The 17,942-nt window shown below is 47.8% G+C and overlaps 1 protein-coding gene across 34 annotated transcripts in view; it reads left to right on the top strand.

Annotated features, from left to right (window-relative positions):
• ANK3 (ankyrin 3) overlaps window positions 1–17,942 on the top strand; it is an 853,965-nt gene that overhangs the window by 600,996 nt on the left and 235,027 nt on the right. For all 34 annotated transcript variants that reach the window (XM_069753584.1, XM_069753587.1, XM_069753586.1 and 31 more), the window contains one exon: window positions 17,605–17,703. In XM_069753584.1, coding sequence (XP_069609685.1) covers window positions 17,605–17,703 — 99 coding nt within the window. The remainder of the gene's footprint in view (window positions 1–17,604; window positions 17,704–17,942) is intronic.

The following is a 17,942-nucleotide window of genomic DNA, read 5'->3' as shown; positions in this document are numbered from 1 at the left end:
AATTGCCAAACTGCATCATGTGAGTGCCATGATAGTTGGAAGAATATGAAATGAAGCCTGTCTAGCCATTCAAAAGCCAAGAGGTGGATGTCCAGGTAAAATATCGGAGTCTACAGGTCAGCTCATCACAAGGTCTATCAGTTGTGGCGCAACAAACACGACAGTGGTGGTGTTTCATAATAGTGAGATCACAGATGTCCATGCAAGCACCGTGCAACGCATGTTACACAAGTCTGGAATGTTGACTCGAAGAAAGGTGAAGAATCCTTGACTTCAATATTGTCATAAGAAGCGTCGACTCGAGTTTGCAAAAACGTGTGAAAAGTGGACAGTAAAAGATTGTAAACGGGTGATTTGGAGAACTGTGACGAAAGTAAATAGTCTAGGTTCTGATGGGTGCAAATGGGTCTGGAAGAAACATGGGAAAAGTGGCTAACGGCTCGAGAAATTAAAGGAACTGTGGAGGAAGCCTTATGATATGGGGTTGTTTCACAGCCAAAGGCGTTGGACCAGGATTCACCAGGATCAATGGTGGTCTCAATGCTGAGCTACATGTGAGTATCCTGCAAGACAAGTACTTTGTACACTCGACAACTATGAAAAGGGCAACATAGTCTTCCAGCAGGTCAATAACCAGAAGCATATGTCGGGATTGGCGAAGAAATGGTTCAATGACCATGAAGTAGAGGTTCTGGATTGGCCCCCACAGTCCCCACAACCCAATCGAACACTTGTGGGTAGAGTTGAAGAAAAAAATGTATACATAACCAAGTGAGTTGACCATTATGCACCAACTGTGGAAACAAGTAGAAGAGACCTGGGATAAGACTTTGGTCGAGACTTGCTTGAATCTGATTGAGAGCATGCCCAGAAGGATTCAGGCAGTGTTGAAAGCCAAAGGTGGATTAACAAAATAATAAAAATTAAAAATTTTGATTTTTAGAAGAAAAACAGTAACAATGCAGTGACATGATAAGAATCTGCATAACTAATCATATGCTAAGTAGTTGCAAGTCAAATTTCTTTGAGACATGCTTAGTGAAAGGAAGTTCACTTGTGTGTAATCTAAGTGTCAAATGTATATACATTTTACCTTTTCTAAAAGGCCACAGAGGCTGCAACACCATTAAGCTAGAGAAACCACTAATCTAACACCACCATGAAGACCAAGGAGGTTCCCAAACAAGTCAGGGACAAAGTTGTTGAGAAGTTCCAGTCAGGGTTGGGATAAAAAAAATATCCCAATCTCTGATGATCCCTCGGAGCACCATCAAATCCATTATCATCAAATGGAATGAACATGGTACCACAACAATCCTGCCATGAAAGGGCCGCCCACCAAAACTCTCAGCCCGGGCAAGGAGGGCATTAATCAGAGAGGCAGCACAGAGACCAAAGATAATCCTGAGAGAACTGGAGAATTATCAAGCAGAGACTGGAGTATCTGTTCATACGATCATAATAAGCCATACACTCCATAGAGGTGGGCATTATGGAAGAGTGGACAGAAAAAAGCCTTTACTTGCACATAAAAATTGTAAGGTTCGTTTTGAGTTTGCCAGAAAACATGAGGGAGACTCTTCAAATGTATAGAGGAAGGTGCTGAGGTCAGATGAGACCAAAATTGAACTTTTTGCCAATGCAGGTAAACGCTATATCTAGCACCAAACCAACACAGCTCATCACACCAAGAACACCTTCCCCACAGTGAAACTTTGTGGTAACAGCATCATGCTGCGGGGATGTTTTTCGGCAGCAGAGTCAGGGAAATTGGTCTGAGACAAGGGGAAGATGGATGGTGCAAAATACGGGGACATCGTAGAGCAAAACCTGTTTCAGACTGTCAGTGATTTTACACTGGGACGGAGGTTCACCCTCCAACAAGACAATGACCCAGAGCATACTGCTAAAGCAACACTCGAGTGATTTAAGGGGAAACGTGTAAATGTGGTCAAAGCACAGACCTAAATCGAATTGAGAATCTATGGTCAGACTTGAAGATTGCTGTTCAACAGAGGCGTAGGTAGGATTTTGGTCCAGGGGCTCCTAATCAGGTAACCTTGATTGCAACTCGGTCACACGCCATAATACTGGAGGAGAACCTCAGCAGATGACAGTGCTGTTACTGAAGATAATCTCTATATAAAGACCAATATGGATATTACCGCCATATGTTCAGTGGTAGATACCAGCCCTACAGAACATATAACAGATCACTGCACAGTTCCAGATAATGTCTTACCGCCGTCTTCCTTTCTGATGGAATCGTTCATTTTTCCCGTCTTTTCCATCTGGCCCAGACCGACATGACAACTTCTTCCAGCAACGACTCATCTGCAGAGAATACAACAAAGACACGTTTCACTTCTCGTATTCCAGCTATCACCATCTACTACCAACCTGCACAAACTCCTCATCCTGCTGATACCCCAATACTGAGCCACTGCTGCCGTATGTGTCCCTATTACTGCCTCTGATACCCCAATACTGAGCCGCTGCCGAATGTGTCCCTATTACTGCTCCTGATACCCAAATACTGAGCCACTGCTGCCGTATGTGTCCCTATTACTGCCCCTGATACCCCAATACTGAGCCGCTGTTGCCGTATGTGTCCCTATTACTGCTCCTGATACCCCAATACTGAGCCGCTGCTGCCGTATGTGTCCCTATAACTACACCTGCTGTGTGGTTCTCTGTGCCCTCTAAATTCTAAAGCAACCCTCTATAATATAGTAATGCCAGGTGCAAGTGCCCTAGAAAACAGTGCCCATATTTTGCCCCCTAGAAAGTAATAATGCCCTCTGTGTGCCCCTTTGATAGCCACAGTAACCTGAGTTCCCCTATAACAATAAGTGCCCACTTTACATTTAGTAAAGTCCCGAGTCTCCCCCTGTACAGCTCCCCTATACACAGCATGATGCTCTCTTATACACAGTATAATGCACCCACACAGTATACTGACTCCTTAGTAGCCCCCAAACTGTTTGATGGCTCCAACAATGTGTAATGACCCCTACACTGTAATCTCCATACTGTATGATGGCCCCCTAGATAGCCTCCATATACAGTAGCATAATGCACCAAATAGTCCACAATACAGTATAATGTACTCCCCATAGGCACTCTATAGCATACGGCAGCCCCCATAGGCAGACAATGTAATAAGTCAGCACCCCCATTTAGCAGACCCTGTAATAAGGCAATACCCCCATAGGCAGACTCTGTAGTATAAGGCAGCACCCCCATAGGCAGACCCTGTAATAAGGCAGCACCCCCATAGTCAGACCCTGTAATAAGGCAGCACCCCTATAGGCAGACCCTGTAATAAGGCAGCACCCCTATAGTCAGACCCTGTAATAAGGCAGCACCCCCATAGTCAGACCCTGTATTGAGGCAGCACCCCCACAGGCAGCAGCTGTAATAAGGCAGCCCCCCATAGTCAGACCCTGTAATAAGGCAGCCCCCACAGTCAGACCCTGTATTGAGGTAGCACCCCTATAGTCAGACCCTGTAATAAGGCAGCACCCCCATTGTCAGACCCTGTAATAAGGCAGCACCCCCAATGTCAGACCCCGTAATAAGGCAGCCCCCACAGTCAGACTCTGTAATAAGGCAGCCCCCCCATAGGCATACCCTGTAATAAGGCAGCAGCACCCATTAAAAAAATGGCGCCGGGCAGTGACGTCATTGCACCCGCTGCTAGTGTCGGCGACGTCAGACGCCGACACTGACTGGAGGATGATAGTAACATAGTAACATAGTTAGTAACATAGTAACATAGTTAGTAAGGCCGAAAAAAGACATTTGTCCATCCAGTTCAGCCTATATTCCATCATAATAAATCCCCAGATCTACGTCCTTCTACAGAACCTAATAATTGTATGATACAATATTGTTCTGCTCCAGGAAGACATCCAGGCCTCTCTTGAACCCCTCGACTGAGTTCGCCATCACCACCTCCTCAGGCAAGCAATTCCAGATTCTCACTGCCCTAACAGTAAAGAATTCTCTTCTATGTTGGTGGAAAAACCTTCTCTCCTCCAGACGCAAAGAATGCCCCCTTGTGCCCGTCACCTTCCTTGGTATAAACAGATCCTCAGCGAGATATTTGTATTGTCCCCTTATATACTTATACATGGTTATTAGATCGCCCCTCAGTCGTCTTTTTTCTAGACTAAATAATCCTAATTTCGCTAATCTATCTGGGTATTGTAGTTCTCCCATCCCCTTTATTAATTTTGTTGCCCTCCTTTGTACTCTCTCTAGTTCCATTATATCCTTCCTGAGCACCGGTGCCCAAAACTGGACACAGTACTCCATGTGCGGTCTAACTAGGGATTTGTACAGAGGCAGTATAATGCTCTCATCATGTGTAGCCAGACCTCTTTTAATACACCTCATGATCCTGTTTGCCTTGGCAGCTGCTGCCTGGCACTGGCTGCTCCAGGTAAATTTATCATTAACTAGGATCCCCAAGTCCTTCTCCCTGTCAGATTTACCCAGTGGTTTCCCATTCAGTGTGTAATGGTGATATTGATTCCTTCTTCCCATGTGTATAACCTTACATTTATCATTGTTAAACCTCATCTGCCACCTTTAAACAGAGCAGGAGCCGAGTGTCATGCGTCTGTGCTCCGATTCTCTCGCACAGGTGTAATGACCAGAGGTCCGAATAAGATCCAGTGAGTCACAAACCAAGACCAAGGCAGAAATCTCCAACGGTATTTACTCAAAGGCAAATTAATCAAGGTAATATGGAGAATATTAAGGCAGATGCACCCCAAAGATACACTAATTCAGCAGCAGCTGAAATCACTGTGCCACTCAAAGGTCTCCTGAGAACTGTGTACTACAACAGACTAGTAAGAAATTTACCTAACAGGCAACTAAAAACAGGAACAAGTGTAAATTGAATGTAGTGTTATTAAGGGAGCCCCTGGAATGGCACATTGAGTATAACTTACACAACTCTAATATAAGATACACCTCTAAAGTAACAATTTAACACTCTGAGCAGAGATACCCGGGTATCTATAACTATGGTACCGTATCCTGAGATGGATTTCCTCTCAGGCAGGAATCCGCAGAGGCTGTAGCCAGTTCATATCTTCAGCGCCAATAAGTTACAGCAAGCTCCTCTTGTCTTGTCGGCCGATGCCGAGCCCAAACGCCGGGGACTTAGTTAGTGGTCTCACGATGTTGTCTCTGCTTCTGTAGCTCCTAGGAATGCTTCCACGACAATCCGTCCGTCTCTGTATCAGCAGTCTGTCCAGACTTGTTCCTCCACTCAATGCACAGGGAATCCACAGACTTCCAAATTCGTACTGGGTTCTTAGCAAAGTCTCCGTCTTTTCTTAGATAAAGGGTTAGCTCCTCTCCAGGAAACGTTAGCAACACAAGTCTCTCACAGAGTTAAACAAAAGGTTAGCTCTTCTCCAGGGGAACGTTAGCAACAAAAAGTCTCTCAAAAGCTTCTTTTCCTCCAAAAACACTTGCAGTAAATCCACACAGTCTCTTTTTAAGATCTCACAGCAGCTTCTCCTTTTCTTCCCGCCTTTTCTCTCTCAGCTCTCACTTCCTACTTTCACTTTACACTCGAGACACTAGACCCCACCCCGCAGCACACATTGTCTCTGGGAGGTCTGTCCTCTGCTGCAACAGGCAAAAACCACAGGGTCCTAGTGCCCTCTCAGTGGGACTACAGTTCACCCTCTTACATGCCACCCCACTAGAGGTTGGCGTCCTCGACATACCTTCCCACTCAAATTCATCTTGAGCATATCGCTGAGGCGGTATTCCTGCCGTAGATCGTGTAGTTCTCCTGAGTCCTACATCAACAGGTGCGACCTTAGAGGGAGCTAGAGTCTCTTCCGTGGTCGTGTTAGTGGGCGTAAGTGGAGTTGTCTCCTCCTGCGGCTCGATGTCCTGTGATACAGCGTCAGGACCAAGCAGTTGACCTGATGCACTCTCCTCAACAACATCCTCCATATCCCCAACATTCTCATCACCCGAGGCCAGATCAGTCACAGGGGGCAAATAAGCAGGCGCAGGAGTAAGCACACCATCAAACTCAAGATCATTCAGAGCTTCCGCCCCTTGGAACATGGCCTCTGGCTCTAGGGGGGTAGGCGCCGAATCTTCAAACCAGCACCGTTGTAACATGTTACGATGCAAATTACGGGTTGGCCCCCCTGTCCCCACCGGTTCGACCTCGTACACTGGAATCTCAGGGTTCACCTGTTTTTTTATCAGATACGGTACCGCCTCCCATCGGTCACTCAGCTTTCCTGACCGTCGTTTTGTCCTCACCAACACTCTGTCCCCCGGAGAGAACAGCTCTGTTTGTACAGGTCGCGTGTCCTTATGGACCACCTGTCGAAGGCGGTCGCCCACCACCTGATGCACCACCCTCAACCGCCGCCGATGCTCTCGTACCCACTCGGATGCAGTCCGAAGGGGGGCGGAGGAGGGATCTGGCATGTTCAAATCCTCAATGTCTCGGCCAGGTCTACCAAACATCAACATGTGTGGTGAGTAACCAGTAGTACTGTGCACCCTGTTATTGTAAGCCCACATCAATTCGGGGAGATACTCAGGCCAGCATGTCTGTTGCTGACTCTCTAAGGACCTCAACATTTGCAACAGGGTCCGATTAAAACGCTCACACGCCCCGTTACCCTGAGGGTGGTAAGGCGCTGTTCTCGACTGCTCGATACCATAGAGCTGGTGCAACTCTTTCATCAGCGTCCCCTGAAAGCAGGCCCCTTGATCTGAATGTATTCTCTGCGGACACCCGAACACTTGGAAGAAATGTCGGCACACTGCCTCAGCCACCGACTTGGCCGTCTGATCTCTTGTCGGCACCGCTACAGCATACTTGGTAAAGTGATCTGTCATCACCAGGCAATAGGAGTACCCTGACGTAGAGTACCCTATCAACACGTAGTCAATCATGAGTAGCTCCAGTGGAGCTGAAGTCTTAATAGACTGTGTGGGAGCCCGCTGCTCAGGGCTTTTGTTGAGCCCACAAATTCGGCACTGCCGACACGCGTCGGCCACCATCCCTCCCAACTCAGGGCAGTAGAGGACTCGCTGCAACCACTGAAGTGTCTTTTCACTTCCAAAATGGGCCCCCTTCTCATGCGCCTCACGAGCGACCACTGGCCCCATCCCCACAGGAATTATCAGTTGGTACCGATGCTGCAGCTCCGATGGCAGGTACACCTTACGATACAAAAGTCCTTGCTCCACACACAATTTATCCCATTGTCGAAGGAGTTTCATTCCTTCCATGGACAACTGAGCCTTGTCCTCTGCACTGGGCCAGGCCTTGTTTTGTACCCAACGGCGCACAAGTGCAATGTCCGGACACTCATCCTGGACTCTTGTCCAATCTGAGGGTGTTTTACCCAGGACACAGGGCATCCCGGTGGCCACCCCACTTGAGTGTACCACACTTTGGAAGATAGGTATCTGCCCCAAAGCTGGAGTTTCAGTATCCTCAAGTTGTTCGTCAACATCTTCCCCGGATGACCCAAGGGGCACCCTTGACAATGCATCTGCATTGCCGTTCTCTCGACCAGAGCGAAATTTAATGCGGTAATTGAACTTGGCCAGTCTGGCGACCCACCGCTGCTCCAACGCCCCCAGTTTTGCATTCTCTAAGTGAGCTAGCGGGTTGTTATCTGTCATGACTAGCACCTCAGCCCCTGTTAGATACTCGGCGAAGCGTTCTGTCATTGCCCACACCAGGGCCAGCAATTCCAGCCAGAATGAGCTGTAGTTAGCCGGATTTCGCTCGGAGTCTCTTAAAGATCTGCTGCCATAAGAAATCACTCGTTCTCGGCCGTCCTGCACCTGTGCTAGTACTGCCCCCAACCCATGAAGACTACCATCGGTATACAACAAAAAAGGGGTGTCAAACCGGGCGTAGGCCAGCAATGGGGCACTCGTTAGGGCGGTTTTCACTCCATCAAATGCCTTTTTCTGTAGGGGCCCCCATGGAATGGGGCGATTTCGAGGACCCAGCGCTGTCCCTCTCAAAAGTTCATTCAAGGGACTCACCACTTGTGAGAATTTAGGCACAAACCGCCGATAGTATCCTGCTAGGCCCAGGAAGGCCCGCACTTCTCGCAGGTCACAAGGAGGTGGCCACTCTTGTACCGCCTTAATCTTACTGGCTAAAGGTAGTATCCCGTCCGGGGTCACCAGATGCCCCAAATATTCAATCTGGTTTCGTAACAGTTGACATTTTTTTGGCTTTATTTTCAGGCCGTAGCTCTTGAGCCGCCGGAGAACTTGACGCAGCTTCTCCAGATGATCTTCAAATGAGGTTCCGAACACCACAATGTCGTCTAGATATATCAGGACTGATTCAAAATTTAGATCGCCCAAGCAATGTTCCATCAGGCGTTGGAAGGTTCCTGGGGCGGTAGCGAGGCCAAAGGGCATCCGGTTGAACTCAAAGAGCCCCATTGGCAAGACAAACGCCGTCTTGGCCCGATCTTTTTCAGCCATTGGGACCTGCCAGTACCCGCTTGCCAAATCCAACGTTGAGAAATACTTGGCCCGACCCAGGGCCGACAGGGATTCTTCAATACGGGGTAAAGGATATGCGTCCCGTACGGTGTGGGCATTCAATTTCCGATAGTCCACACAAAATCGGAGTGTCCCATCCTTCTTGCGGACCAAGACTACAGGGGCCGCCCAGGGACTCCGGCTCTCTCGGATCACTTGGTTGTCCAGCATACTGGCCACCATGCTCTTCACCTCTGGATAGAGCGCCGGAGGAATTTGACGATATCTTTCTCTAATGGGTGGAGTATCCCCCGTTGGAATCTCATGCTCAATCGTCTGGGTACACCCGAAGTCCTCTCCATGTCGGGAAAATGTCTCTTGATGTTCCCACAAAACTCTCTCCAACTGCTCCAGCTGCACGGGGGTCAGCTTCTCCCGATCCACTCCCATCTGCTCCATGATCACATGAACATTCCATTCCTCCGTAGGAGGTTCAGTCCGGCCTACCTCGACCGCGAATGTCCAGGATGACTGTTGGTCTGGTCGCAATTCGAACCCTGCATTTTCCGGCACCTTCTCTGCCGGCACGAACAGTTCAGCCAGTATGGTCCCAGCGGGAATTGCAACAGCTTCATCTAAAACATTGATGCATCGGACCGGCACTCGTCCATTCTTCACAATCGCCAAAGACCGGGCCACATGTACCTTGGCAAATGAGGAACCCTCTCGGGCGGGCTCAAGTAGCACTTGAAGCCCATTCAATCTCTGTGCAGCTCCCACAGGCAGCATTAAGAGTTCCTCTTGTCTGGGTCCCAGCAGGATCGGGGCCCTCGAAGTCACTCGGACCCGGCCCACCCGGCCACCTGGGACCGCACTTTTCAGCAAGTCGCAACTCAGCACTAGACGGTGTAGAATTCTCTGTGTGGGTCGGTGTCTTGTCGCACGGGCCCAGTATCGGGGTCCTTCACTGGCATACATCTGGTGATTCAAATCTCGCAGCATGTTCATTCCGAGCGTCACTTCCATCCCTCTTCTAGGGGGGTGATCCACCAGTACTACCCCTTTCTGCCCCAGCTCTTGACCAAACATTTTTAGTTGCATCCACACGATCCCTTTGACTGACAATTGACCATTATTTGCGGCGGTCAGTCGTATCACTCGGCCATCCTCTGGAATCACTAGTCGACTGAAGTATCTCTCATATACTTCTAGAGGCATTATAGTACATTCGGATCCCGTGTCAACCAAGCACCTCATCTTCCGCCCTTCAAACTCTGCTTCTATCACTGGACTACATGCAAACAAATCTTGTTCATTCCATCGAGGGCTTTGTGTGGGTGGGGCCGCTGCTGCTTGCCCTCTCATGGCAGCGGCCGGAAGTTTAAAGCCGGCGACGGGGTTTCTGGGGCTGTAAGCGCCCGGCAGTAACGCGAGATGTGTCCCTGGCGGCCACACTTCCAGCAGGTGATTGTTCCTCGTGGGCGAGGGCTTGACTCATTCTGATAGGACGACCTGGCCATTTGCGGGGTCACCGTTCCAGGGGGTGGGGCAGGAGGTTCCCGTGAGGTGGTAGAGGCGGGATCAACTGTCAGTTGAGACAATTTCAGCTTCAACTCCTTCACCTCAGCACGCAAAGCTTGCACCACGCTTACAAGCCCCTCTCCCCCCGACCCTGATGACACACCTTCCTCCAGCTGGGCACTGTTCACTGACCCCTCGGGAACATAGGCTGATTTCTCTTCCCTTTCCACTGCAGCTCGGTAAATCTGCCAGAAAGATAACTCTGGTGCAACCCGGGCCATTTCCAACAGCTTGTCCCGGAGAAGTCTATGGGCTAAACCGGTGATGAATTGGTCCCGAAGCAAGCGGTCTACCTCCCGGAACGCCCCCATGGCCCCCGGGTCTAGTCGCTGCATCTCATTCAACATCTCTTGTAAAATATTAGAGTACTGCATCAGGGACTCACACTCTCTCTGGGGACGATTAAAGAATAGGGACCGAAGCTGGGCCACACGCGCTCGGCCCCCCAAACTCCCCTCTAACAGTTCCAAAATCTTTTCTAATGTATCCCTCTTTGATTCTGGGTGCACCATCACCATACGCCTAATATCACCCTCCAGTGCATTTAATGCCAGCTCAGCGCGTAACGCGGGGGTCAAATTACACATGCGCAGAATACTCCGGATTCTCTCAGCCCAATCTTGCAACGCCATATTGCGCCCATCGTATTTCGGCATGTGCTGAAGTAAAGCTCCTACAGGCACATACCCTCCCGTAGTCGCAGCGGCTGCCAGGGGAACCCCAACCCCCGAGGAGGATGCGGATACAGCGGGGTCATTTCCACCCTCGCCCTCGTCCATGACAAACACTGGATCCTGCCGACTACGCCAAAAAATGTAATGACCAGAGGTCCGAATAAGATCCAGTGAGTCACAAACCAAGACCAAGGCAGAAATCTCCAACGGTATTTACTCAAAGGCAAATTAATCAAGGTAATATGGAGAATATTAAGGCAGATGCACCCCAAAGATACACTAATTCAGCAGCAGCTGAAATCACTGTGCCACTCAAAGGTCTCCTGAGAACTGTGTACTACAACAGACTAGTAAGAAATTTACCTAACAGGCAACTAAAAACAGGAACAAGTGTAAATTGAATGTAGTGTTATTAAGGGAGCCCCTGGAATGGCACATTGAGTATAACTTACACAACTCTAATATAAGATACACCTCTAAAGTAACAATTTAACACTCTGAGCAGAGATACCCGGGTATCTATAACTATGGTACCGTATCCTGAGATGGATTTCCTCTCAGGCAGGAATCCGCAGAGGCTGTAGCCAGTTCATATCTTCAGCGCCAATAAGTTACAGCAAGCTCCTCTTGTCTTGTCGGCCGATGCCGAGCCCAAACGCCGGGGACTTAGTTAGTGGTCTCACGATGTTGTCTCTGCTTCTGTAGCTCCTAGGAATGCTTCCACGACAATCCGTCCGTCTCTGTATCAGCAGTCTGTCCAGACTTGTTCCTCCACTCAATGCACAGGGAATCCACAGACTTCCAAATTCGTACTGGGTTCTTAGCAAAGTCTCCGTCTTTTCTTAGATAAAGGGTTAGCTCCTCTCCAGGAAACGTTAGCAACACAAGTCTCTCACAGAGTTAAACAAAAGGTTAGCTCTTCTCCAGGGGAACGTTAGCAACAAAAAGTCTCTCAAAAGCTTCTTTTCCTCCAAAAACACTTGCAGTAAATCCACACAGTCTCTTTTTAAGATCTCACAGCAGCTTCTCCTTTTCTTCCCGCCTTTTCTCTCTCAGCTCTCACTTCCTACTTTCACTTTACACTCGAGACACTAGACCCCACCCCGCAGCACACATTGTCTCTGGGAGGTCTGTCCTCTGCTGCAACAGGCAAAAACCACAGGGTCCTAGTGCCCTCTCAGTGGGACTACAGTTCACCCTCTTACACAGGGAGGATCGGAGCACAGCTGCGGAGGAGGCGGAGAAATGAATTTCTCCATCTCCTCCATTGCCGGGGTCCGCTTATAGCGCACATCACTCGGATGATATCCGAGTGTTGTGCGCTGTCTCACTCGCACCCATAGGCTTATATGGGTGCGAGTGAGCCGAGAGTTTTCCTCGGTCCGAGACAATCGCAGCATGTTGCAATTGTCTCGGACCGAGGAAAATGGCTGACAAAAAGTTGGCTGCTGGGAGCTGCCCCATAGCTTAACATTGGTCTGAGTGCAATGCGATTTTTTTTATCGCATTGCACTCGGCCATTTAAAACGCCAGTGTGACGCCGGCCTAACTTGAAGAAACTGAAGCTGTTTTGCCTTGAGGAATGGGCAACAATCCCAGTGGCCAGATGTGTAAAGCTCATAGAGACTTATCCAAAGCGACTTGCAGCTGTAATTGTCAAGAAAGGAGGCTCTACAAAGTACTGACCTTAGGTTCGTGAATATGTATGCACACTGAAGTTTTCAGTTATTTTTGTTTGCTTCATAAAAAATAGAAAACCAAATGTTCACAGTTGTAGGTACAGTATGTGTGTTACAGTTACTTGAACTGATGCCAGCCCGAAAAACAAACCAACTGTGAAGTAGCAAAACAATAAAAATGCCAAGGGGAGCCACTGTATTTATCTAATATTTTTTCTAGAATTATTATTATTATTATTATTTCTTTTTAGAACACCATTGATTACATGGTGTTGTACATGGGAAGGCGTTACATACAAAATACAAATGTAAATTAGAGTGAACAGTCTGACAGACTGGTACAGAGGGATGAGTACCCTGCCATTATGTGCTTGCAATGTTCAGGGTATTGGGGAAGGAGACAGTTGGTCTGGGGCTGGAGAAACTTCGGTGAAATGACAGTGGGGTTATTGCAGGCTGCGGACTTTTCTGAAGAGATGAGTTTTCAGGTTATGTTTGGAGGTTCCAAATGTGGGAGATAATTGAACATCTTGGGGCCTTGAATTAAATAGGATGGGGGATGCTCAGGAGAAGTCTTGAAGAAGGTGATTTTTTGAGGAATGTACAAAAGAACAGAATCGTGAGGAACACCAACAGAGAGAGGGCAGAATGTGAATGGAAGATGCTAAATGGGCTGTTAGTGAGGTTGTCCAACTAATATTTTTTATCTATCTTTCTATCTATCATTATCCCTCCCTGAATTTCTTCAATCAGTACAGTATTGAGTAGTGAGAGGTGAACCCCTGGATGTTCGGCTTCGGCGGGGCTGAACAGTTAAAAAAAAAAAAAAAAAAAGTTTGGTTCCGGTACCAGTACATTACCCAAATCCGGACCTCATTCACATGAATGGGGGGCCCGAACATCCAGTGTTTGCCACGCTGTCATGTGCATGACAATGCGGCAAACACTGCCTCTGGTTACATTGCCACTGGTCAGAGCGCTGCGGCTGCCTTGCTGAAGCCGCAGCTTTGTCTGGAGGTAAACTCCAGTCACAGGCGTTGGCTGATGGGACTACTACTCCCATCAGCCTACACCTGCTGTCAGTGGTAACAGCGAGAGCAGGCGGCGGCTGATGGGAATATTCATCAGCCGGCGCCTGCTCTAAGAATAAATAAATAAAAAATAACGTGGGTTCCCCTGTATTTTTGTATCAACCCCATGAATATTGACCGAACTAGCCACTGCCACAGGGCAAGTGGGAAGAGCTAGGAAAAGTGCCAAAATTGACACATCTAATAGATGCGCCTTTTCTGGGCAGGCTGCTGTGTTTAGGCTGGGGGGCCAATATCTAGATCCCAGCTGTCTGCTTTAGCTTGGCTGGTTGTCAAAAATTGGGAGGACCACACGCTGTTTTTTTTAAATTATTTAAAGGGTCCATGAAAAATCGTACAGCACTCGGATGCCATCCACGTACTCTCCCATGTGCAATGCCGCCATTGTAACTGAAATAACAAAGCTCACTTTGTGTACCGAGACCTTTGTCATCTTGGCCGCTCCTGATTCAGAGCGCAACAGCCGATGACAAACTCATCTTACCTTTTTTTTTGCATGGGAATTCTCAACTAAAAAGTGATACTAATTTAGCTCGCTGGTCTTGTGCTTTAATAAAATTGGTGCCTTTGTTAGCCCCCTGTGTTTCCCTCCCCCTTTTGCTATAGCACACCATCATCTATCTATATTTATCTGATAATTATTTATGGCATTTTAGTTTCTAACGAGGCTTGTCACATGACTTAGAATAAAAGCCCAAACGAAAATCTCAGTTTGTAGACACTGTGTTTCGGGGTACTGCCCCTCGTCAGTGCAGTGTGAGATCTGGCTTGGCAGGGTGAGAGGAGTCTGACCGGGATCCAAGAGGTAACAGTGACACAACATGTCAGGCTTGATGTGTCACTCTCTGCAAGAAGGAATATTACCCATACCTCTCAACCGTCCCGGATCCAGCGGGACTGTCCCGATTTTGACAGTAAGCCCCGTAATCCCGGGCGGGACATTAGTTGTCCCGCAGTGGTTGGGAGGTGTGCTGCAATATCAGGCAGTCAGCCTCATCCCTGCACCCACAGAGCAGCCTGAGCACAGCACACCACATATTGGCTGCTCCATGCGCACAGGACCTGTGATGAGGTCACAGGAGGGGAGGAGTCAGGGGTCACATGATCGGGACCTCCGTGGATTGCATGATTTGGCTGTGCTGGTTGCCATCTTACCATGGTGCTGCTGGATGAGGTAAGTAAGCTGCCTTGTGTGTGGGGTTAGGAGGTGTTTACAGTGTGAATGTAGCAGAGCCATGTGTGTACGAGTTGTATGGAGTGGAGCTGTGTGTGTATGAGGTGTATGGAGCGGAGCCATGTATGAGTTGTATGGAGCAGAGCCGTGTGTGTAAGAGGTGTATGGAGCGGAGCTGAATGTGTACGAGGTGTATGGAGCGGAGCTGAATGTGTACAAGGTGTATGGAGCGGAGCTGAATGTGTACGAGGTGTATGGAGCAGAGCTAAATGTGTACGAGGTGTATGGAGCAGAGCTAAATGTGTACGAGGTGTATGGAGTGGAGCTTAATGTGTACGAGGTGTAAGGAGCGGAGCCATGTGTGTATGATGTGTATGGAGCGGAGCTGAATGTGTACGAGGAGTATGGAGCGGAGCTGAATGTGTACGAGGTGTAAGGAGCGGAGCCATGTGTGTATGATGTGTATGGAGCGGAGCTGAATGTGTACAAGGTGTATGGAGCGGAGCTGAATGTGTACGAGGTGTATGGAGCGGAGCGGAATATGTACGAGGTTTGTGGAGCGGAGCTGAATGTGTACGAGGGGTATGGAGCGGAGCTGAATGTGTACGAGGTGTACGGAGCGGAGCCGTGTGTATAGGAGGTGTATGGAACGGAGCTGAATGTGTACAAGGTGTATGGAGCGGAGCTGAATGTGTACGAGGTGTATGGAGGGGAGCTGAATGTGTACGAGGTGTATGGAGGGGAGCTGAATGTGTACGAGGTGTATGGAGCAGAACTGAATGTGTACGAGGTGTATGGAGGGGAGCTGAATGTGTACGAGGTGTATGGAGCAGAACTGAATGTGTACGAGGTGTATGGAGCGGAGCTGAATGTGTATGAGGTGTATGGAGGGGAGCTGAATGTGTACGAGGTGTATGGAGCAGAACTGAATGTGTACGAGGTGTATGGAGGGGAGCTGAATGTGTACGAGGTGTATGGAGCGGAGCTGAATGTGTACGAGGTGTATGGAGCGGAGCTGAATGTGTACGAGGAGTACGGAGCGGAGCCGTGTGTGTATGAGGTGTATGGAGCGGAGCTGAATGTGTACAAGGTGTATGGAGCGCACCGCGTGTGTACAGAGCGCAGCCGCGTGTGTAGGAGTAGCTGTGTGTGGCCATTATACGGTACGAAGTATCATGTGCGGCCAATATACAGTATGGAGCATTATGTGCGGTCATTATACAGTATGGAGCAGCATGTGTGGTCATTATAGAGTATAGAGCATCATGTGCTGTCATTATACAGTTTGGAGCATCATGTGCGGTCATTATACAGTATGGAGCATCATGTGTGGCTATTATACAGTATGGAGCATCATGTGCGGTCATTATACAGTTTGCAGCATCATGTGCGGTCATTATACAGTTTGCAGCATCATGTGCGGTCATTATACAGTATGGAGCATCATGTGCGGTCATTATACAGTATGGAGCATCATGTGCGGTCATTATACAGTATGGAGCATCATGTGCGGTCATTATACAGTATGGAGCATCATGTGCTGTCATTATACAGTATGGAGCATTATGTGTGGTCATTATACAGTATGGAGCATCATGTGTGGTCATTATAGAGTATAGAGCATCATGTGTGGTCATTATACAGTATGGAGCATTATGTGCAGCCATTATACAGTATGGAGCATCATGTGCAGTTATTAAACAGTATGGAGCATCATGTGCAGTCATTATACAGTATGGAGCATCATGTGCAGTCATTATACAGTATGGAGCATCATGTGCGGCTGTTATACAGTATGGAGCATCATGTGCTGTCATTATACAGTATGGAGCATCATGTGCAGTCATTATACAGTATGGAGCATCATGTGCTGCCGTTATACAGTATGGAGCATCATGTGCGGTCGTTATACAGTATTGAGCATCATGTGTGGCCATTATACAGTATTGGGCGTCATGTGTGGCCATTATACAGTATGGAACATCATGTGTGGCCATTATACAGTAAGGAACATCATGTGTGGCCATTATACAGTATTGGGCATCATGTGTGGCCATTATACAGTATGGAGCATCATGTGTGGCCATTATACAGTATGGAGCATCATGTGTGGCCATTATACAGTATGGAGCATCATGTGTAGCCATTATACAGTATGGAGCATCATGTGTAGCCATTATACAGTATGGAGCACTGGGTGGCCATATTTTTTTGTTTATAATTATTCTTTATGAAACAGTGTGATCAGCAGTGCTAAATGGGTGTAGTTGGGACGTGGATATGGGTGTGACTAGTTATGAATGGGTGTGGTCAGAGGCGTGGCCTAAAATTAGCCGCGGCACGCAAACTTTGTCCCCCTTTCCCATCTTCAAAAGTTGGGAGGTATGATATTACCCCGTGGATCCCTATATATAATATGGAATTGCATATTCATAGTACCGTAATCATTTTCTTTACCGTTAGACATATTATTGATGATTAGGTTTTTAAGGCCAAGTAAGGAAATCTCTGCCCTACATATTGTGATTTCTTCTGGCTTCATGCTTTGCACCAGATTCGGGGAGTTTATATTTATAGAGTAACATTATTGTTTGGAGCAATACTGTCACTCAGTGGATAGAGAAGGTATTACATTATTTTTGTTAAAATAATGCATGTGATAACTAAGGGCATGAAATATATGAAATATCATGTATGTGTCATCTATGGTAAAAGAATATAGAATTGTAAGTATAACCTGTAACTAGTGTGGTGCAAGGAAGCAGAAAAAACTGTAAAGGAATAATGTGAATAACGGGATACAACAATTGTGGGTTGTAATTCAGTGTAAAGCATGAAAAAAATAATAGGGGTGCAAAATATTTATACAGTGTACTGTTTTCTTACAGGATGGCCTGACGCCTCTTCACTGTGGAGCAAGGAGTGGCCATGACCAGGTCGTGGAAATGCTTCTGGAAAGAGGAGCCCCGATTCTTTCCAAAACAAAGGTTTGTTACTGACTGACCTCAGTCTTTGTCAAGTATGGAATTTGGCTGCTATCTTTGCCTTCGACTCTGAATGCAGTGGCAGGGTGATGGCAGTGTGTGTGACATGGGCCCCTGTTCTGGCGATTGGTGGGGTCACAGCCGTTAAGTGCATCGCTTGTCTTGCCAAAATCTGACCATTCTGTGTCTATTAACTGATCAATATTTCTGTATTGATGCCAATTTATTTTCTTAACCTAAAC

The sequence above is a fragment of the Ranitomeya imitator genome, chromosome 2 (genome assembly GCF_032444005.1).
Source record: "Ranitomeya imitator isolate aRanImi1 chromosome 2, aRanImi1.pri, whole genome shotgun sequence".
NCBI lineage: Eukaryota > Metazoa > Chordata > Amphibia > Anura > Dendrobatidae > Ranitomeya > Ranitomeya imitator.
This window is presented reverse-complemented; position numbering and strand designations above follow the sequence as displayed.